The sequence below is a fragment of the Branchiostoma belcheri genome, unplaced genomic scaffold (assembly GCF_001625305.1).
Source record: "Branchiostoma belcheri isolate BF01 breed outbred unplaced genomic scaffold, Haploidv18h27 scaffold68, whole genome shotgun sequence".
In the NCBI taxonomy this organism is placed as follows: Eukaryota; Metazoa; Chordata; class Leptocardii; order Amphioxiformes; family Branchiostomatidae; genus Branchiostoma; species Branchiostoma belcheri.
The window spans coordinates 1,032,122-1,055,855 of record NW_017804331.1 but is presented as its reverse complement, the minus strand read 5'-3'; the positions used below and the strand labels follow the sequence as shown (position 1 = coordinate 1,055,855).

Here is a 23,734-nt window from a genome sequence, read left to right as displayed (position 1 = left end):
TTTTTTTTTTTTTTGCAAATCAGAAAAAAACGAAGAGGCGAATCCGAGAACCAACAAGTTAAATTGGTGTGGCCTTATTGGGTGCATCTAGGGGTATTTTTGTCTTTTATCAGAAGTGACAGGCTGTTAGATTACTCCCTACACCTAAAACTCCAGAATTGAGGCATTTAGAAGTAAATGCGTGGCGTCGGTTGGCGTAGTGGTAGATCATTCGACTGTGAACCGGGAGACCCGGGTTCGATCCCGAGTCGTACCCGGGACATGTCTGGACATGCGCCCCGACGTTGTGTCCTTGGGAGAGGCACTTTACACGACTTTCCTCACTCCACCCAGGTGTGAATGGGTACCTAACTTCAGTTGGGGAAAGTCGTATTGAGGTCACCTTGTGGCGCCGAATGGCAGCTGCACAGACCCTTGCGACAGTTCAACAAAAATTAGGAACAAATATGTATCATGACATTGTGTATTATGTGTATTACTATGTGTATTATTACCATTTGTATCATCTGATTGTAAACCCTGCATCAATTCAGCCTATATATAAGGCTGCGATTGCACAGGTGATGTTTGGCCAATAAACCATTTATTATTATCATATTATTATTATATACGATTAGACTATCATGATACTGTTATAGAATCCACATACGTATATGTAATGTGATCATAATAGTCAGGTGGCTACGAGTACAAATTTAGGAAAGCTAAAACGCATGGCAGAACGTACTGCGCCTGTGCAAAACCCTGATTTTCCACGGTTAATTTCGTGGGTTGTTTGGTCAACGTTGCATCAGAATTTTGCCTGTTGCAGACAATTATCTTTTCCAACATGACAATTGGAAACTACAGATGGGATGTTAACCTTCTATACACGAATACGGAGCCTGAAATACGACCTTATATGAGACGTTCTGCCGAAGTTCTATGCACAATACACTACGGGTTTCGCGCAGGTGCAGTACGTTCTGCCGACGTGCCCATACCACCCCAACATGATCAGCAGTCTAAAGCAGTCCAAGTGCCTGCATATATGTCAAGAGGCCTTTGACATGTTCATTTTCCCTTCCTGCCATCACCCAGGAAATGGATTTTGAAATAGCAAAGGCGGACTCAATTTGGTCGGCGCAAGATAAATGGGCCGCTATCAAGGTGCCGCATTTGGAGAGCCCTCCCCACTTTACACAGGTCTCAACTCTTATTTCCCTCTGGATCTGGCAGGTAAAACGGGCCCGCTAATAGGAGAGGTAATTCTGGAGCTGTGGGGAGAACAGGTGAGAAGAGCAGGCCTCGAAATTAACTTTTTTTACTATTGTCCCAGAATTGTCCCGAAAATAGATTTCAATTGTCCCGAACTGTGGATGTTTCATGTCGGAAACACCTGTTTCGCCATGCCATGATCCACAGTGCATATTGTACGTGGTAAAACTAATAAATAAATAAACTTCATACTGTTCTTCCAGTAATTTCACTTCTTGTTTCAACGTATCCCATACAAAATGCACGTTTGCGCACAGTTTTGTCAAGTGTCACCTAAAACATTGGCCTCCGATATGAACACATCTTGAATCAGAAGTACCAGGCTTCAGGAGGCGGCTGGAAAGAGTAGATATTGGCTAAATAGAGAGACAACATGCCTGGGAGTTGGTCAGCTGAAGTGCATTTTGCTGCTACCAAGCTTCATAGTGACATGCAAACTGTACTCCTTTAATTGAAACTTTATTCGCAAAATCATGCCCGAAGGCTAATTGCTTTTACAATCAAGTATAATACTCATTGCAATACAGTAACAGGAGACAGGTAACAACTGTCTGGAAAAAACTTCTACTTCTACTACTACGCTAGCTATTTTGGGGTTCGACTTCTTCTTTGAAGGCAATGGATAATGAATAGTCCCACATATATATAATTAGTGGGTTTTGTGATCTTAGTAGAAATGCAGTTTTTTGGTGATCTTCTAAATGACGAAAGGATGGAGAAATTGTTGTAACTGTCTGAAATAATCTGTTTCTTTCGGTCTCATAGTGAGGACACTGGCTAACAAAATTAATTAATTAACGGACCAACACTTACTCCCCTGGCATGTTAACTGTCTATTTGGCCAATTTCTACTCCTTCCAGCCACTTCTAAAGCCGGGTACAGGTCAGGAGGGATATACATTCATTTGGTGAATAATAACCCTGTACACACAGCATTGTGTGCACAATATATACTACAGCCATTATCACCTAACTCTGGTGTACAGCGTGGACCCGTAATTCTGTTTACTCCCAGCAAGGGACGAGAGACTTAATCTACTTATTCAATCCTCTTTTACAACTCCTCCGACATGCGCCAATCTTGTTACGGACCGACGTGAAGTGCGATGAAAGTGTCCCGAATCTTCCGGGAATTCATAAATTACCACAAGATGAGCCACAATCACACATTACCGAGGACCGTTCCATTTACGAACACGAAGGGGTGGTCAACAACAATCAAGGAACCCCTTTACTTGTAGTAGATTATTTCGAAATTTCAATTGCAAATATTTTGGCCATACAACATCTGATTTACTTAAAAAAAAGCATTTTGTTTCTTTCAGTGAGCTCTTTCTGATGAGCTAGCTTGTAAAAAGGTTACTGCAAACCAAATTTTATCTACTTATACCTCTGGGAAAGGAATTCACATACAGGAATATGATATAGACACTTTGTTTGAAAATTAAAAGTATCTTATATTCATCTTATATAATGTTATCTTAATAATACATCTTTATGCCTTTTCATTTGAAATATGTGGAACATTAATTTTTGAAAATGATAACATTGAACACCAATATACAGGAAAATTATTCACACCCTTCCACAGAAAACTCAGGCGAAAGACGAGGTGACAAGTGCTGGGCTTGGTAAGGACTTTAATCAGGATGATAATGTCACCCCACGGGAGGGCGGGTGGGTTACAAAGCTCCGGTCCTGCCCGTGGCTGCGGAGAACTGACCCGGTTAGGGGAGGCTGGTCCCCATGTGTTCCCGGGCGCGTCTAATTAAATGCTTTGGTCTACGCCCAAACCTGTCCAATTATTCACACCCTTCCACAGAAAACTCAGGCCAAAGACGAGGTGACAAGTGCTGGGCTTGGTAAGGACTTTAATCAGGATGATAATGTCACCCCACCACACCAAGCCCGGAGGGAAAGGGAGAGAGGAAGTGGGTAGAGGTGTGGACGGCAGGAATGGGCGTAGACCAGTCGAATATGTGAACAACAAAAACAAATAACAGTGGCGAAACGCGAGATAACGAGTTCCGGACTAGAAGTTAAGCTACAAAAACGCAGGAAAGTAAGTACAGGACTAGAAGTTAAGCCTACAAAAAGTAGGTACCTAGTTCATGACTATAAGAAAACAATTTCAGAACTAGTAGGTAAGTACTACAGAACTTGAGTAACAATTTCGGAACTAGTAGGTAAGTACTACAGAACTTGAGTAACAATTTCGGAACTAGTAGGTAAGTACTACAGAACTTGAGGAACGATTTCAGGACTAGTACGGTAAAGTACTACACAACTGAATAACAATTTCATGACTAGTAGTTAAGTACTACAGAACAACTTGGATACCGTTAGGAATCAGTAAAACGATTAGACTGGCATTAATTACGCAGGAACTAACTTCGTGTACAAGAGCGGGAGCGCGCGTCAGATGAATTGAAACCAGCGGTATCGGCTAGTGGGGGGGGGGTTCAGTCAGTGGGGCCGCGAAGGATTTGTAGTGCGATCCGTTGTGCGAAGTCTTTGCGTTGTTCTAAGGATGAATCGAGGTATACTGTGAAGGCGTCCGACGACCAGTCTCCTAGAAGTTTTATTGTCTGCGGGTCTGCGCCACAGCGCCAAGCGAACGTAGCGCCGCCCCGCCGGAAGCTGTGCCCGGAGTAGTGCTCGTCTGGAAGGCCGGCCGCTCTTAGAAGAGACTTCAGGTGAGTGACGAAGGTGTCGTGTGTGAGAGAAACTAGCTTGCCGCTGCAGTCTGGGACCAGAAATGCAGGAGCGTCCGCGGGTGCGGGGATGAGTTGAATCATGTGAAGGAAGGCTTGTTTGGGACAGAGTGGGTGTCCAGGTAAGGCTGCTACCGGTAAGAGGAGCACTTTTTGTCTGAATTGGATAGTCTTTGACCACGTCACGCGCACTATAAGGCCGGGAGGAGAGAGCTGGATCGACTGCCTGGAAAGGTGTTTGTCGATAGAGAAGTCTGCCTGTGACTTAGGGACGAGATTTGATTTTCGGAGGAGAGTGAAGAACGCTAAGCAGAAGGCTGTCCAGAGAGTAGCGTGTAGAGGACGGCGAATGTCCAAGAGGGCTCTGATCCGCAGCAGGATAGCCGGGGTGATGGGGAGCTTCTGCTGAGGAACGTGACTGGAGTGCCTTGAGATGGAAGAAAGGACGAGTTTTAAGTCGAACGCGTCCGCCGGTGGTGGTGCGAGACCATGGAACTGTTGCAGGACCCGTGCTCCGTGTACGTAGAGCTTGATCGTTGTGGGGCTGCGGCAGGAGCGGGAAAGGAACTGGGCGTACCGGGTGAGGGTGAGGGTGTCTGTAGGAAGGGCGGGAAGTTGGAAGTGTTCGCAGAACAGCAAGAATGCCCGCCACTGCGTCCGGAGATTGTTGAAGGTGCCTGGAGCGAAGGCTGACCACTTCGCCGCGTCGACTTGCTGGTCCAGAAGCTGGAGTTGTGATGCGGCATCTGGAACGAGATCACAAGTCTGTCAATAATGTGAAGTCACTGGGATCCACATATACTGCAGTGGTATGTCGATGCGCCGTCAGACGCAGGAACTCGCGTGGATGGTACGGAGACGTGTGCCACCGGCTGAGGTGGTCTGCGAGTCTGTTGTGTACTCCGGGGATGTGTACAGCTCTGATTTCAAACTGTTCTGTGGCGGCACACAACCAGATGTTCCGAAGACAGGATTGCAGAAAGGGAGAGCGGGTCCGGCCTGAATTAAGAACAGTGACGGACGTCTCGTTGTCGCAGAGTACGACAATGCGAAGACCGGTCCATTGGCCGCCCCAGCGACGGACGCACACCAGGATGGAGAGGAGCTCTAGGCTGTTGATGCACGGATCCCCATCTAGAACAGATGATGGGAAGACGGCGTGGAAGTATTCACCACTGTCATTGACGAACCCGCCGCAGCCTGTCAGACAGGCGTCCGAGCTAAAGACGGCGTCTGCCTCCGACCAGCCGTGTCGTGGGATGATGGAGATCCCGTTATACGAGGGGAGGAAGGTGCGCCACCAGTGAAGATCTTTCCTGAATTCAGCGTCGATCTGAAGGCGTTGGTGCCTGTTGCGGAACGCCCGTAAGAAGAGGATCATTCTCGAGATGAAGAGCCGCCCCGGACGGACGCAGGTGGCGACGAAATGCAGCTTGCCAATCAGGGATTCGACGTCACGGCGGCGAGCACTGACCTTCAGAGTCCACGTGTGCAATTCGGCCAACGTATCGTCAATGCGAGCTGGCGGCACTTCTACAGTCATGGATACCGAATCCACAATACGTCCGAGGAAAACGAGGCGGGTCGTGGGCGGAACGGCTTTTTCCTCAGCCTCTTGAAGTCCCAGTTCTCCGAGGAGTTGTCCCAAGCGGGTAAAGGCAAGCGGGGCAGCGATGGCGGTGTCCGCGCCGCCGAGATCGTCTAAATAATTGACACACGCGTAACCATCTTGAGCGTAGATATACCTCACCGCGTCGGTCATGCGTTGGCAGGCTTGGGCCGCGCTGCGAATCCCGAAGGGGAAGACGACGTCAGCGTAATAATGACCATCCCAGTGGAATCCTAACAAACTATAATCAGAAGGATCTACATAGATTTGCCGGTACGCCCGGCTGAGATCACGCTTGAATAGGAGACATCCTGGACCGAGGGCGACGACCAGGGCTACCAGGTCGTCTAAGGATGGGTACTTTAGCGTTAGACGTTCCCCTAGGTATGTGTCAGAGGGGATGCCCGCGTTGACGGACGATAACTCAGGAAAACTGAAATCAACCACGATGCGCCGTTTGTCGGAATCTTTCTTAGGCACAGTTTGTAAGGGGCTGCATACCAGAGGTGAGGAAAAGAAACTTGGTTGGATGGGGCCTATGGTAGCTCCATGCGCCAATTCAGTACGGATATAGTCATTGACATGATCTGCATAGCGCAGGGCTGACGGGTGATTCGTCAAGGGCACACGAGGTGATGAGGATGCGGTGTAGTTTACAGGGAAGCCGAATTCCAGCAAGTCACAGAAGTCTGGATCGGTGTAATCGCGTAGATAAAGGCGCCAGGCGGCCATGTTCAATTTACACGGAACCGGGAGACGGGCGTGTTTGTAATTAGGGACCCCGGATCTGCGCACCATGTCATGCCAGTCGCAGAAATCTGAGAAGCATGGAGCAGGCTCAATTCTAGGCTTTGAGACCATGGGAAAATCTATGGCCAGCGCTGTGGAGGTGAGACAGCCGGTCTCGTGCGAGCGTGGCTCGAGCCTTACTGGGGCAGCCGTGGCCCGCTGGGGAAATTCATCTGACATCGCGCTCGACATGGGAGCTACAGCAGATAACATGTCTAAAGACGTATGGCCCGGCTGGGGGCGACTCAACGGGTCAATAAACAAACCAAGAGCAGAAGAACTCGCCAGCCCCTCAGGGTCAGGCTGGTCGTGTCCTCCAGTAGAAAAGCTAACATTGCTGCTAGTATATATCGGCATTGTGGCTAGTAAAGCGTCAGAGGCACTAGAACAAACAAATACATCGAGTACAGGAGAGGGATTCAGCATCCCGTAATGGGGAAGCTGTGTGTGTCCCTGTGATATATCATCAACGCTCATGAAATGTGATACATCTCGCACATCTGACACTGTAGCGTCAGAGAAACATATCTCGTCATGAACAGAATGAAAACTAACCTCGCTAAACGACGACACCGGCGACACAAATGAACTAGACAAACTTACGGTTGTGATGGGTGTACATTTATCTAGTCAGTCTGAGTCCGTAGTAGTTTTGTCGTCAGTCGTCGTCTTCTCGGCTCCGTGTTTACGACGGCAGACAACGTCCGAATGCTTGAACTTCAGACCGGTCTTCTCCAGGCAATACGAACAGTGATGGTCGAACCGACAGGACTGGGAGCTGCACTCGTTCCGTTGAAACTTGTAGCACGGGCGAGTGGTCTTGTGGTTCTTCTCCTTCGCTCCGCTCGTGTTGGTCGCCGTGTACGGTTTCAGCTTCGTTGGGTCCCCGTCGAAATAGTAATCTTTCACGTCTTGGAAGTCTGTATACCAAAGTCCCGGCAAGGCGAGAGCTCGTTTCGTGGCAGCGGAATGAAAAGTCCGGACCACTGGCCATTTGTACCGGTTCATCTTCTGGCACGTGTACTGTAAGAGTGCCAGCCGCCCCTTCATCTCCCAGGCCGGCATGTCTGGCTGCTGCAGAAGCCCCATCATTCCCGCCAGAAACTCCTCGGCGGAAAGATCGTCGTACTTTTTGCTGTCAGCGGTGTCGAAGCTATGCACGAAGGATTCAGGAGATAGCGGCTTACCTTTTTCAGGTTTCTTCCCAGGGCCGAGGAGCGTGCTGTACTTGTGTTCGACAGCGTCGATGAGTGGCTTGTTCCTCCTCAGCTCCTCCAAGCTCAGGTCGGACTTCCCGAGTTGGAGGAGCTGGGGCGCCTCGAAGGGGGTTGAGGGTGTGGGTCCGCCGGGGGCCAGGGAACTGATGCCGATCCCGCCTTCCGCCCCCTGCACTTGAGATTGGGCTTTGTCCTCAGTCGCTAGGCCTTGAAGCTTCTTCTCCAGTTCGGCAACCTCTTTGTTGAGTTCCGCCACCCGTAGTTCTTCCAGAGTGAGTGGTGTCGGCGTCGGTGTATCTCCCGAGTCGGTGCCGCTGGGCTGCAAACCCTCGCAGAACCTGCCGTTCGTCCCGGGTGGGTGAAGAGCAACCGGCTCCCCGCAGCCTGCACATTTCCTGGAGCGTTTTTTCTTAGGACTCATGATGAGTGTGAGACACTGAACTCGAACGGGGCACACTGAAGTCGGACGGAGGCTACAAAGCTCCGGTCCTGCCCGTGGCTGCGGAGAACTGACCCGGTTAGGGGAGGCTGGTCCCCATGTGTTCCCGGGCGCATCTAATTAAATGCTTTGGTCTACGCCCAAACCTGTCCTATGATATAGACACTGCACTTGTCTGCAAGTTTGAACTTCCATATTTCAAGTCTCATGTGACATGTGAAATAGACTGTAGCCTGGTTACCAAACCTATTATAGCTCCCGAGTCCTACATCCTCAAATGCAGAAAGGATGTAGGACTCCAGAGATATAATAGGTTTGGTAACCAGGCTAATAGATTGTTCCTTATCTTTAATGATAAATCCTTGTGACAGGAGGGGGCTTAAGACTGCCTAAACCAAAGACAACTGCCATGGAAAGAACATTCGTTTACAGATGTATAAAATCTCACAACAACCTTACACCACACACCAGGTCAGCCACACCAACACTGTTCAAGAACATCATAAATGACATGATGACTCACAAGACTGATACAGACAAACAGCACTGGTGGTAAGGTACTGACACAAGCAAGAAGCTGTATATATTAATATATATCATTGAATGCGACCTCTGACCTCCCAAAAGCGATCTGGTAATGTCGTGTTGCTTTATAGTTGTAATTGTTTATTGCTCAGTAGTTTTATGCTAGTTGTAGTCAAATGGATGCAAGTGTTATGTTATGTGTCTTAATTTGTATTACATTTGTGTACTCTGTGTTTTATGAATCCAGGAAGAATAGATTAGATTTGATATCTAATCTAATGGATATCTAATAAAACATCAAACTCCTTCTTTTCATTTGAAATATGTGGAACATCAAAAATCATAAGATTGAACACCAATGTTGAATTATACGGGAATATGATACTACGTTTGTCTGCAAGTCCAATAGATTCTAATAGATATTTCAAGTCTCATGTGACATGTGAAATAGATTGTTCCTTATCTAAATGAACTCCTTCTGAAGGGTGATGAATCAGATACTGTTTGATTGCGGAGATAAAAGGCAGTTAAAAGTAAGGAAACAAAACAATAGTACATCACGCTGCGTGGGAGCAATATAAGTGTCAACCCAAATCCCCTGTTAAGGGATGGGCACGTTTGTTGTATATCTCAAAGTCTTAGACAATTGAAACTTTACTACTAGGTAAATTGCTGAGATTACTTCCAGTGACATACTACTTGTGTTATCAACCAAGGATTGAGGTGTTCAAGAATTCATTCTTTCCTCTAAAACTATCGCAGAGTGGAACTCGCTGTCACCAAGCACAGTAGGGGCATTGTCATTAGATAGCTTTATACAATGTTTAGAGTTAGATGTTGAAGGGTTAGGTGTAATAAGTCGATCGGTGTAATGTAGCCAGCTGCCGCCGTGCCACGTGCCTGCAAAGCTGGTGTGTTACACCGAAAGGAGGTTATACCGGCTATACAGATACTGAAGCTGGTGTGTTACGCCAAAGGGCGGTTATACCGGCTATACAGATACAGAATCTGGTGTGTTACGCCGAAGGGCGGTTATACCGGCTATACAGATACAGAAGCTGGTGTGTTACACCGAATGACGGTTATACCGGCTATACAGATTCAGAAGCTGGTGTGTTATGCCAAAGGGTGGTTATACCGGCTATACAGATACAGAAGCTGGTGTGTTACACCGAATGACGGTTATACCGGCTATACAGATTCAGAAGCTGGTGTGTTATGCCAAAGGGTGGTTATACCGGCTATACAGATACAGAAGCTGCGGTGGTCTGGTAGCCAGACCACCGCAGGCTCCCCGGTATCTCTACGGTGCTGGGAGTACTGTTAGCCTGGGTGCCAGACCATCGTAGGCTCCCCGATATCTCTATGGTGCTGGGAGTACTGTTAGCCTGGTAGCCAGGCCATTGTAGGCTCCCCAGTATCTCTACGGTGCTGGAAGCAAACATGTATATTAACTTACCCACTCATCTACATGTACATTTGTAGGTCCATTAATGCACACTGGAGGTTTTTTTTAGGTGTTGGTTTTAATTAGTTTGCCAGGATGGCAATAACAGTCGTACTGTAAGAAAAGGCCAGCTGGAAAAGTCTTGCATGTCAGGAGGGACCTATATGTATGCTTAGCAGGACTGGGGCTGGTAAAACACCCCTAAGCCGGCCTGTGGAGAACGGCAACCAGTCTACTAACACAGAGCTTAAACATGCAGGCCTCGAAATTAAATTTTCTTCCTATTGTCCCAGCATTGCCCCAAAAAATAAATTTCAATTGTCCCAAAGTGAGGATGAACTGTCCCAACCTGTTTATTGGGAAGTATTGTATGACTTCAACTTCATGTCAACTATATTTTGCTTTTGTTCACTCCCAGACGCACTATAATTGCCGAGTAGACAGGACATTTCCGGATCCAAAAGCTGGGACGTGTGCCTGATAAACAAAAGAAGGGCTGATATTCTAAAATTGATTATTTTTCCATTGTGTCAAAAATGTCCCAAAGTATCTTTTTAGTTGTCCCAGTATAACTTTTAGTGGTCAGTGGCCATTGGACCAACTTTCATTATTATTTTATTATTATTTATTGGTTTATTTGTATCAACATAATTATCAACAACATATCTCGCAGCCTTGACATACAGGGCTTAATTCTGATGTTTGTTTACATACAAATTTAGGTATTTACAATCTTACAATTGTACAAACTATGACAATCTTACGTCGTACAAACCTTATATCACTTAAGTTTTAACATAATTGTAGAAGATTAGTCATAATAAATAAATAAATCATCGTCGTATTTCAATTCCTGTGTCACAATAAGGTAGCGGTCTGTGGAACTTGTGGTGCTATTACATATTTGTGCTGTTAAGAAGGGATACCATGTAAGGGATCGGGCTTTTTTTGTATCTGTCACTCCTAGTTGTGATAGTGTACATTTTGAGCCCTGACATACCCCCTACATGTGCGGTTGCTTACACAAAGAAACAGAACATGGATGAGGGCCCGCAAGCCCTTTTCCATAGAGCGTATTCGGCATTTTAATTCTACGTAATGCGGCATTTTAATTCTACGTAATGCGTTGTAGCCACTTGGAATTTACTGTAAAGCGTAATCGAGAGGTTTCCGAATTCAGCATAGAGCGTTGTCGGGACCCCCCCTTGCAGGCCCTCTTTTAGTGGTCAGTGGCCATTGGACCAACAGTTACTTTCATTTCGAGCCCTGACATGCCCCCTACATGCGCAGTTGCTTACACAAAGAAACAGAACATGGATCCACGGTGTTAGAGCAGACCAGCCCGTTAATGTGCGGAAAAAGCCTTTCTTACTCCTGTAAGTCTTGGCTCGGCTCCCAGAGTCCGGGGAGTAATCCCGCCCTCCGGTCCGGTTCCAGTTTGTTTTTCTTGCAAGGTCAAATGGCGTTGAGATGGCTGAATACAAGTCCTCAGACTGGATGGGACCTAATACCTAATACCAGCCCAGAAGAGAACAAGAAATAGCCATGCCTCCAAGTACCAGAGTTATCAACCAAGGATTGAGGTGTTCAAGAATTCATTCTTTCCTAGAACTATCACAGAGTGGAACTCACTGTCACCAAGTACAGTAGGGGCATAATGATTGTCAATAGATAGCTTAAAACAATGTCTAGAGCTAGAAGTTCAATGATAAGGTGTAACAAGTCAATCGGTGTAATATAGCCAGCTGCCGCCATGCCGCGTGCCTGCGAAGCTGGTGTGTTACGCCGAAAGGCGGTTACCGTATACCGGCTATACAGATACAGATACAGATATACAAAGCTCCTGCGTAGAGCTCAGAACATATGGACACTACATCCAAATATCAACACTATTTACGGTGGTCTCCCACGGGTGTCCGAAAAGCTCACCCACCGACGGGTTAAGATCGCGGGACATTGTTGCAGAGCCAAGCAAGAGGTAGTCTCGACCGTCCTCCTGTGGAAACCGAGGGGCAGAGTGCATTCCAGTAGTTTGACTTTCACAGACTCTTTGGTTAAAGACACTGGCATTGACCTTGATTGTTTAGAAAATGCTATGTTAGACAAGGATCTATGGAGAGAAATCTGTACTTGTTTGGTCCCGGCTGGACAGGCCGACAATAGATAGATAGAGAGATGTCCTCACAAAACAAACCGCACCAATCATGCCCATAGCCAGGGGGACGACCCCCCCCCCCCGAAAAAGGCTCAAAGGTCCACTTTTTGGTCCACTTTTATCTAAAGGTCCAAGATTTTTCTTTTCTAGATGGACTGATTCGTATCACCAGCGGGGCTGGAATCTGCCTACTTTGTCATTGAATAAAAAGTTATCTCTGATTTATTCTTTGAAATCCTTTGAAAAATGTAGGAAATGCCATTTCGAGGGTTCATTTTTCTAACTTTTCCAGGGGAGCCTGGTTGAATTACACCCGTTTTTTAGAACTGGGCTAATCAGAAGACAGCCGAAGACCACCAAACCCCCAGTTCTATAAGCCTGCTAGGGAGGCTACCCAATGCCCAAATATGAGTTTCGAGCCCTGTCTTACAACGTGCCAGCTTTGGATCAGGCAGGAAACAGTTAAAGCTTTCCTCCATCAGCCACAGCGGCAGAGAATTTCCTCCAGTTTAGGGAAGGGCAGTCCTAAGGCTGCATGAAAGCATTCCTTCCCAAAACCTCCCCCAAACCTGATCTTTTTACGAGTGTATCTTAATCACTCAAGAACTCGCCGTGGCCTCACAAAGTACAGTAGGAACAAGGGGCAACACCTGTTTTTGAGATGTTCTTGAGCGACCTTGGAAGATAATTGGGGGCCTCCATGGGGGGTCCCGACAACGCTTTACGCTAAATTTTGAGAGCTGGCTACATATTGCGCTGAATTCAGGAAACAATTACGCTTTACGATAAATTCCAAGTGGCTACAACGTATTACGTATAATTAAAACGGTTAATACGCTCCACGCAAAATACGCCAATTACGCTCTACGTTGAATTAGAGCGGTCCATCTACGATCTACGTAGAATTAAAACGGCCGATTACGCTCTACGGAAAAGGGCATGCGGGCCCCATAATTGGGCAGTCTTCCCATTATCTGGCATAAGTAGAGCACCTGATTGTTACATGATGGCATTTTGGTCACACCACCTTAATTTCTTGGTTAACGGATTCGCCCCCTTTATTTTTTTCTGATTTGCAAATAAAAATAAAAATTCAGAATCAACTGCAAAATGCTCATATTTTGCCCTGAACAGTTGAAAACAGTCCTTTTCATCCTAGTTGTTACAGCTATTACATCTTTCAATGCAATGGTATCATTAAAAGTTCAAAATTCATTGTTAAGATTTTGAACCAGCCTGGTGTGTTGACTTCATGGCTCCTATGGTACCATTTTGGGCCATAATAGTTTTTATTTAATTTTTTTTTCGCCCGCCCGCTCCATTATTTTTGTAGAAAAATCCGTTAACCAAGAAGTTAAATTGATGTGGCCTAAGCTGTAATCAGACCTCCCTGGAGCTTGTGATATTTGGTTTTCCTCGCTGTGCCTGCGGGCGAGCTTTAACTTTAATCCTTCCTTTCACGTTTCCTAAAGCATTAAGTGGCTGGATCGGTCGGCTGTCCGGTGAGGAACATTCTTGCGCAGTGCTGTGAAACTGATATCTGCATCTGCTATGTACCAACTACTAAGTACCTAATACCAGCCCAGAAGAGAACAAGAAATAGCCATCATCCCCTACTCATGCCCTAAAGTACCAGAGTTATCAACCAAGGATTGAGGTGTTCAAAAATTCATTCTTTCCTAGAACTATCGCAGAGTGGAACTTGCTGTCGCCAAGTACAGTAGGGGCATTGTCATTAGATAGCTTTGAACCATGTTTAGAGTTAGATGTTCAAGGGTTAGGTGTAACACGTCGTTCGGTGTGATGTAGCCAGGTGCCGCCGCGCCGCGTGCCTGCGAAGGGCGGTTACACCGGCTATACTGATACAGATCTGCTTACGTGTTCCCCTGTACCATTACCAGAGAATAGAAGATAAGGCCACACCAAATGTAATCAACTGTTTCACGGATTTGCCTGCTTCATTTTTGCAAAAAAAATTGGGTTCTGAAGTGGTCATATTTTGGCCCCAACAGTTGAAAAAGTCATTGTCTTCCTATAAGAGTTGTTACAGTTATTCCATCCATCAATGCAGTGGTTTGAGCAAAAGTTACCGTGTTCATCACCTTCGCCAAGAAGGTTATGTTTTCGTAGGCGTTCGTGTGTCTGTGTGTGTGTGTGTGTGTGAGCACGATAACTCAAGAAGGCTAAGATGGATTGTCTTGATATTTGGTAGGTGGATAGGTCTTCATGAGACGTGGAACTGATTAGATTTTGGGCCCCCTAGCGGCTTGTTATGGTACTGCAGCTGAACTTCCGGTTTTGATATCTTGTGATCCAGACATGCTAGGGTCATGAAATTTAGACGGTAGATAGCTCTTGTGCTGGGAATAAAGTGACACGAGTTTGAGCCTCCTAGCTGCTTGCTCTGGAACTGCAGGGGCGTTAATTGAAAAATGTTTAAAGGCGGATAACTCAAGAACCGATTGATAAATCGTCGTGATATTTGGCATGTAGGTAGCTGAGGTGATGCTTGACATAATAATATTACAATTATGCAAATATCAATGTAATTTGCATAATTAATGAGGAAATTCTAGAAATCAGCTGCATTCCATGATAGGACTATTCAAGCTTGTGACATATGCAATTAAGAATGGCAGAAATACAGGCAGATATCAATTATGCAGATGAGGACTTAATTTGCATAATTGATGAGAAAATGTTATAATTACATAGTGGTAACTGCCTGGAATTTCATACTTGGGATGTTTGAAAGTCATGTGAAGGTGAACATAATTAAACATAACTAATTCAAATAAGGACCTCATTTGCATAATTTATGAGGAAATGCTATAATGGCATTCTTTGATAAGATAAGACTGTCTTCTGGTGTAGAATATGATCAACAGATATAATTGATGCAATATAGGATCCTATTTGCATAATCAGGGGGGATTAATCTATAATTTCTTTGTCATTAAGGCTAACACCATTGGCGAAGGTATGAGATCGTGGAACTCTAGTTCATTGTTTGAATCATAAACCAGCCTGATATGTTGACTTAATGACTCCTTAGGGCTTTTTATTCACCCTGTCGCTTCATACTTCCTCAAAAACAAAAACAAGGTGGGGTCATGTGGCGTAGTGGCATCGTGCTCGACTCGGAACCATGAAGTCCCGGGTTCAAGTCCTGACATGCCAAGGATGTTGTGCCCTTTGGAAAGGCACTTTACACGACTTTCCTCACTTAACTCGAGTGAAAATGATTATTGCTTGTCCTGTAATCGCCTCTGCATTGGTGGCGGCATAAAATATGTTGATATAACTTGAGTGTGCTGTCACACTGCTTTCTAAATTCTAGTCATGAAATGTTGGAATGAAAAAAAAAAAAACAAGAACCAACAAATTACATTGCTGTGGCCTAAGCATGAAGTCCTCAGTTCAGCATATTGCCAATACCGGTAAGGCCACAGCAAGTAAATTTTATGGATGACATCCTCCACAGATTCCAAATCTAATGCGAGCGGGCGAAAAAAAAACAAGGTGGGCTGAAAAAAACAAGGTTCTTACATTTTGAAATTTTGACTCAATCATTGTACAAATGGTTTTGATTCAATGGGAACATCACATATACACAGCCATCATCACATATCACTGCATCAAAGTAAGAAACAAAACATTAAATCAGAGCCTTGTCTTGTCTCCTCTCTTTATAGTTATCTGCTGTCCACGGTCCGGCATGGCAACAGACATCTTTGTCTATTTTAGGCATGGTGACCACTGTCAGAAGGCAACAAAATTTCTTGTTTTTTTTCCCAAAATCAGGCAAAAATTAATGCGCGCGCTGATGTCATCCATAAAAATTACTTGCTGTGGCCTAATCTACAGATGGGCATCTGGTGAGGCACAGATAAGGAAGATGGACTGGGAAAAGTTTGTGAAAATCTACACCAGGAGGATACTAGAAATAGCCATGCCTTCTAGTACCAGAGTTATCAACCAAGGATTGGGGTTCTCAAAAATTTCTTTCCTAGAACTACTGTATATGTATCGCAGAAGTGATTGGTCATTAATTATCTTAATGACGGCAACAGTGGTCATTGAAAATTTTGATCTCTGCAAGTGCAACCTTTGTGTTGGAATAAAAGTCAATGTTTTACTATGATTACTACCATTTCATACATCTTAGCAACACAGATAAGTTCATATTTCTAATGGCTTTAGACAAACCTTCGATTATAAAACACATCTGTACTTATATCTACATCATTACTAAGAAGCGAGAAGAAGCCAAATTATCGTAATTATTAGACTATATGTCCATAGTACATAGAATTAGCGCTAGCTTGTACATTGTATAATATTATATTCGCAAACTGTGACGTCTTTCCTGTGACCTGTACTGAACCCAGTGGGTATTTGCGTACAATAAAGGTCTTCATTCATTCATTCACTACCAACACAGATGAACTTTGCATGAAAGTTCATCTGTGTTGGTACAAATCATTATGAAATAAAGACTGAGCTTTAACTTCCAACACTAGATACAGAATTGGGACTTACCCCAAATTTTCGGTTGACTCCATCAACCTTGTTCACGGAATGGACCCGTCTACTCTTGGAAAGTGACGTCAGAGACACGTGACCGTAGTAGCGGGTCATACGTGCCAGATAACTTGTGTCGCCCCCGTCTCTGTTCAGGGTAGGTCTGTGAGCTCTTATGTAGACTGCCTCCTTAACTCCTCTTGCACGTATCACCCGCTACTACGGTCACGTGTCTCTGATGTCACTTTCCAAGAGTAGACGGGTCCATTCCGTGAACAAGGTTGATGGAGTCAACCGAAAATTTGGGGTAAGTCCCAACTCTATATCTAGTGTTGGAAGTTAAAGCTCAGTCTTTATTTCATATATACAGATGAACTTTCATGAAATTATTTTCAGGCTAAACTGACCTGTTTCTGAGTGGGTCCCTCGTGGCTGAAGTATCCGAGTGAGAACAGGCGGGGATACTGTAAGGGACAGAAGAAAACAATCATTGACATTATAATACACCAGCCTATCTAAGACTGTGTCCGACATGCAAGGAGGGTATTGAAGACGAATTCCACTTTATGATGTCATGTCCAACATATAAAGAAAACAGACAAAAGTTGATGCAATCCATAGCTTCCAAAACTAATGTTGCGCTACCTCACTCAAAATCAGATAAGACCAGACCAATTTAATTTGTTGGTCCACGGATTTCAATCAGGGTTTCGGACAAGAACAGTACATTCTGCCGATGTGCTCTCTTCCCCCATGTAACTTTTGCCCGCACATGTGGACCTCTAGTGTTGAACTTGGCTGCTTAGTTAGTAGGGGGGGACGAACTGCATTAGCACAAAACCCAAGTATTCTAATTGTGCATAGCACTTTGGCAGAACATCTCATATAAGGTCGTATTTGCGTATATAAGGTTAACGTTAACACTATGTCTATAGTTTCCAAATGTTCTGTCAAAAAAGATGTTGTCTGCAGCAGGCAACATTTTGATGCAACGATGACCAAAAACCAAACGAAAACCGTGCAAAATCTGGGTTTTGCAAAAGCACGGTACGTTCTGCCGACGTGCTCTCTTCCCCCATGCAACTTTTGTCCGCTCATGTTGACCTCTAGTGTTGAACTTGGCTGCTTAGTTAGTAGGGGGGACGAACTGCATTAGCGCAAAACCCAAGTATTCTAATTGTGCATAGCACTTTGGCAGAATGTCTCATAATAAGGTTGTATTCGCGTATATAAGGTTAACACTACGTCTGCAGTTTCCAAATGTTCTGTCAAAAAAGATGTTGTCTGCAACAAGCAAAATTCTAATGCAGCGATCACCAAAAACCGAACGAAAACCGTGAAAAATCAGGATTTCGCGCGAGCACAGTACATTCTGCCGACGTGCTCTCTTCCCCCATGTAACTTTTGCTCGTACATGATGACCTCTAGTGTTGAACTTGGCTGCTAAGTTAGCAGGGGAACAGTGGTTTACGCAGGAGAGTGACATTTCCCATGCCCCGGCTATCAATGTTTCAACACTCCCATCAGCACCGCTATAAACATCAGAGTTATGCCTTAACGACAACAACCTTTACTACCACCGTATACATCACATCTGGATGTGGTCTGAACCTAAGGCTTTCACTACTGCAAGTTCTTACATGCCCATAGCCAGGATTTTGAATGGGGGGGTTCTTCCAACTGCTGGAGGGGACCTCGAGCGCCGTAGGCGCGAGGTTCCTAGGGGGGTCCGGGGGAAATGAACCTTCTAAGATGGCATTTCGTGTGTTTTTGAGAGGATGTCAAAGAAAAAATCAGAGGTAAATTTTTGTTCAATGACAAAGGGAGCAGTTTTTCTACGATTCCAGTCCATCTTTTAAAGAAAAATCTTGGACCTTTACATAAAAAGTGGACCAAAAAGTGGACCTTTGAGCCTTGTGGGGGCGAACCCCCCGAATCCCCCCTGGCTACGGGCATGTTCTTACCATGACAGTTAACGATAAAAAATATCCAGACTATTCAACTACAATCTGACTAATAAACTGTTGGGAGTACCAACTACTAAGTACCTAATACTTAATACCAGCTCAGAAAAGAACAGGAAATAGTCATGCCTTCAAGTATCAGAGTTATCAACCAAGGAAAAAACTCATTCTTTCCTAGAACTATCGCAGAGTAGAACTCGCCGTCACCAAGTACAGTAGGGGCATTATCATTAGATAGCTTTAAACAATGTTCAAAGGTAAGGTGTAACAAGTCTATCGGTGTAATGTAGCCAGCTGCCGCCACGCCGCGTGCCTGCGAAGCTGGTGTGTTACGTCGAAAGGCGGTTATACCGGCTAAACAGGTACAGAAGCTGGTGTGTTACGCCGAAAGGCGGTTATACCGGCTATACAGATACAGAAGCTGGTGTGTTACGTCGAAAGGCGGTTATACCGGCTAAACAGATACAGAAGCTGGTGTGTTACATCGAAAGGCGGTTATACTGGCTTTACTGATACAGAATTCACAGTTGTTTTTAACTGACTGATTGATGATTTGTTTCAAGATTTTGAGAAAATATAATTCACTGTCGTCATGTGGCCCGGTGTGCCTACATACGTTATGACTTTATGGAGTTTCATAAAACGATATTCATAATGCAAATTCTCATTTCCTGGCTACAATAACTTCTGATAGCTTTACGACAGGAGGGTCCACTTGATTACTTTTAATCTACAAATAAAGCAGCAGACGCGTGATAGTGGGTATTGTGGGTGGGGAGAAGTTCATTGAACTTCTTGGCATCGTGTGGTGTAGTGGTACATCACTGGACTATGAAACGGGGAGACCCGGGTTCTATTCCGGGTTGTACCCAAACAAGTCCGAACATGCGCCCCGACGTTGTACCCTTGGGAAAGGTACTTTACACGACTTTCCTCACTCCACTCAGGTGAAAATGAGTACCTAGCTTTGGCTAGGGACGTCCCTTGGATAGGATGTTAAATGGAGATCCCGTGTTTGGGAGAGCCACACCCCACGCACGTTAAAGAACCCACCGCACTTATCGAAAAGAGCAGGGGACCTTCCCGGTGTGAGTGGTTCAAATCTTACAGTCTTGTCTCGGGGCTGACATCTTGAAAAGGTGATAGTCACCTGTTATGTCAATCCTTCCACAAATGTGGTAAATCGTCATAAATAAATCCGAACTGTATTCTTACTACATGTATATAGCCTTCATTTATTTATCATTACTCTCACCAAGAAGGTTACATGTATGTTTTCAGAGGCATTCGTGAGAACTGCTACATGACGAAATGCTACATTGTCAAGACTGTCTTTGGGTGGAGAACATGAGCAACTAATATATGATATGATATGAATCTTTATTGCATGTTCTTGCCCAGATGGGCTAAATACACAAGAGGATGTCCAGTATGTAAAACATGAGTATTTCATACTGGTACGCTATATTCTAATGAGGGCCTGCATGCCCTTTTTCGTTAACCGTTATGGGCTATTTTAATTCACCGTTAATCGTTGCCGGCCCACTCTAATTCAACGTTAAGCGTTATCGGTATATTCATCGTGAAGCGTTATCGGTCGTTTTAATTCAACGTAAAACGTTATTTGTCATCCTAAATTCAGCATTAAGCGTTAATGAATAATTCTTCGTTACGCCTAATTTTGCCTTTCAAAGTGCAGGAAAATGCGTCATTGAAGGTTCAAAAATACAAAATTTCCTGGGGGAGAATGCCCCCGGACCCCCCTTCATTGCTCGCGCCTTTGGCGCTCGACTCGCGCTTCTGCACTCGGTCCCCTTCGGCTCTTTCTTGACATTGACAACAGGTCAAGACACAGGTTATCAAGGCAGTGTTAACTGGTATTAGATAACCCACATGTACAGGCTCTAGCCAGCACCAGTTTTCCGTCGATTACCGGAAGTTTGCGGAGAGTTACAGAATTTTTTTAACGAATCCGTCAACCTCGACAGACAAAATTAACAAAAATCTTGAGTGAAAATATGAAAACATCAGAAGGACCGACAAACACTCTCAACACCATGATTTGCCTCTCAAAACGCGGGAAATTGCGTTTTTAAAGGTTTGAAGGCTTAGAAATCCTACATTTCCCGGGGGAGCATCCCCCAGACCCCCTCAGCTTGCGTGCGCCCAAAATCCATTGGTAAAACTGGGCGAACGGAAAAAAAGTCAAGCTGGGTAGAGCCCTGGCCGACGTCGACTCGAACTCCCCTTTATTTGTGGGCGCACTCGGGGACCAGGGCAGGTGGGAAACACAGGGAACACATACCTTTAATGCGTGCTTCACAGATTACATGTAAGGTATACGAAATTTTCTCAGTGATCACCTTATCTCACAAAGCGAGATACCAAATCCAGTGCAGCTCGCAAAAAAGCCTGTCAATTTACCGTTAAGCGTTGCCGACCGTCCTGAATTTACCGTTAAGCGTTATCGGTCCTGCTGAATTTACCGTTAACCGTTACCAGGACCCCCCCATGCAGACCCTCTCTAATGCAAAGTGCTAGGAATCTATACATTCAAACAATGAATTTTGAACTTTTAATGATACCATTGCATTGAAAGATGGAATAACTAGGATGAAAATGGACTGTTTTCAACTGTTCAGGGCAAAATATGAGCATTTTGCAGTTGATTCTAAATTTTTATTTTTATTTGCAAATCAGAAAAAAACGAAGCGGGCAAATCCGTTAACCAAGAAATTAAATTGGTGTGCCTTAGGAAACAATTCAGAGGTCAAGTGAAGGTCAGACTGCCACCCTTACATACTGTAATGTCACCTTCACTCTCTCCAGCAAATTTCTTAAACTCCGCTCCTGAAGGAACTAAACTCACCTTGACCTTGTCACTGTGACTGCCATCAATCGCCTCAGACTAATTAGGGACATGCCTCCCCCCTCCAGGGGACTCAAACAGCACGATTTACTACAGGAAGTGTCGTGATAATATCAGAAAGGTGCTAGTCAAGGCCACACCAATTTCATTTCTTGGTTAACGGATTTTTGTAGAAAAATAATGGAGCGGGCGGGCGAAAAAAAATAAAATAAAAACAGGCCCAAAATGGTACGGTAGGAGCCACGAAGTCAACACACCAGACTGGATGAATTTTGAATGAATTTTGAACTTTTAATGATACCACTGCATTGAAAGATGGAATACCTGTAACAACTAGGAAGGACTGTTTTCAACTGTTCAGGGCAAAATATGAGCATTTTGCAGTTGATTCTGAATTTTTATTTTTATTTTCAAATCAGAAAAAAATGAAGCGGGCGAATCCGTTAACCAAGAAATTAAATTGGTGTGGCCCAAGTGCGAGCTTTTTTCATGAGTCTGCAAACTCTTTACAGTGTGTATATATAGAGTTATATGTAGATGTCTGAGGGTTATAACTAGGTGTAAGAAGTCATTCGGTGTGATGTAGCCAGCTGCCACTGCACCACGTGACACCTGCCTTTAAAAAGTCAAACAATACAAACAATACAATACATGAATTTGGAAACCTCTCGATTACGCTTTACGATAAATTCCACGTGGCTACAACGCATTACGTAGAATTAAAACGCCTAATACGCTCTACACAAAAATATTAGAGCGGTCCGTCTACGCTCTACGTAGAATTAAAACGGCCGATTACGCTCTACGGAAAAGGGCTTGCGGGCCCCCATGTAGGTGCGAAAACTGGATAATATAGTTGAGAATCTTGCACCTTTTCTGGATCTAAATTATAAGGAAGGACTGTTCAATTTATTGTTCCACCATACTGATATGGGATACATGGTAACGCGACTGTCACAACACTCTGTATTTGCTGACAGTGTCATAAACTCAATGTCCACACATGTAGACAAGTACAATAACAACAGTAACTTTCATGATTTATAATTATATACTGTTTTGTTGTAATCAGTAACTATTTGGTAAGGACACTGCTGAATAGTTTAAGTCTAAATTACAATTGCTACAATATGAGCCATGAAGTCAACAAAAAAGGCTGGGTTAAAATTTAAAGTATAAATTTTGAACTTTTAATCAAACCACTGCATTGATAGATGGAAAAAACTGTAACAACTAGGAAGAAAAGGAATTTCCTCAACTGTTGGGGGCAAAATATGAGTGAGCATTTTTGAGTTGATTCAGAACCAGAATCTTTTTTTTTTTTGCAAATTAGAAAAAAATGAAGAGGCGAATATGAGAACCAACAAATTAAATTGGTGTGGCCTAAATTACAGCCGTTGTTTATCAAAGAATGGCAATAACTCTACATCAGAGACGTAATCCCAGGTTTGGCAACTCTCGAGTCGGGCATAGTTTGAATTCCTTGGCTAGCTGCACTGAATGTCAGTACTTGGCCGGGACATCTGTTTGTAGAACTTAACCATGAAAAAGGCAAGGATCACCAAGGATCAGTGTTACAAGTACATACAAAGCGTTGTAGGGATCTACATGTAAATACATGCAGCAAGGAGGTTTACCTTGATTAAACCTCTTTGCACACAGTTACTGTACCACATCTACATGGGCCCATACATTGTAGAGCTTAACCATGAAAAAGGCAAGGATCACCAGAATCAGTGTTACAACTAAATACAATGCAGCAAGGAGGTTTACCTTGATTAAATCTCCTTGCACAGTTACATGTGTACTTTACCACCGTGACATCAAAGTCAGGTTACAGGGGAGAACCTCCTTGTCCACATCTACACTATACTTGAAATTGTCATTTCACACGACTATAGTCTCCACCAGACTCTTTTGCAGGCTAAATAACTAGTAAAAATCGGCCTTAGAAGAATGTAGCTGGCCAGGGGAGTTGGTCGGCCATAGCTCATTGCAGGCAAACTGAACCCTCTATGGCCGCCCAACTCCCCTGGCCAGCTACATGTACATTCTTTTTAGGCCGATTTCTGCTACTTATCCAGCCTGCAAAAGAGTCTGGTGGAGACTATCACGCCAATTTATTCAGCCTGCAAAAGAGTCTGGTGGAGACTATCACGCCAATTTATTCAGCCTGCAAAAGAGTCTGGTGGAGACTATCACGCCAATTTATTCAGCCTGCAAAA

General features: G+C 44.5%; 1 protein-coding gene across 3 annotated transcripts in view; it reads right to left on the bottom strand.

Moving 5' to 3' along the window:
• Positions 1 to 23,734, bottom strand: part of LOC109484065 (saccharopine dehydrogenase-like oxidoreductase) — a 102,081-nt gene that overhangs the window by 36,035 nt on the left and 42,312 nt on the right. For all 3 annotated transcript variants that reach the window (XM_019787274.1, XM_019787276.1, XM_019787275.1), the window contains one exon: positions 17,084 to 17,140. In XM_019787274.1, coding sequence (XP_019642833.1) covers positions 17,084 to 17,140 — 57 coding nt within the window. The remainder of the gene's footprint in view (positions 1 to 17,083; positions 17,141 to 23,734) is intronic.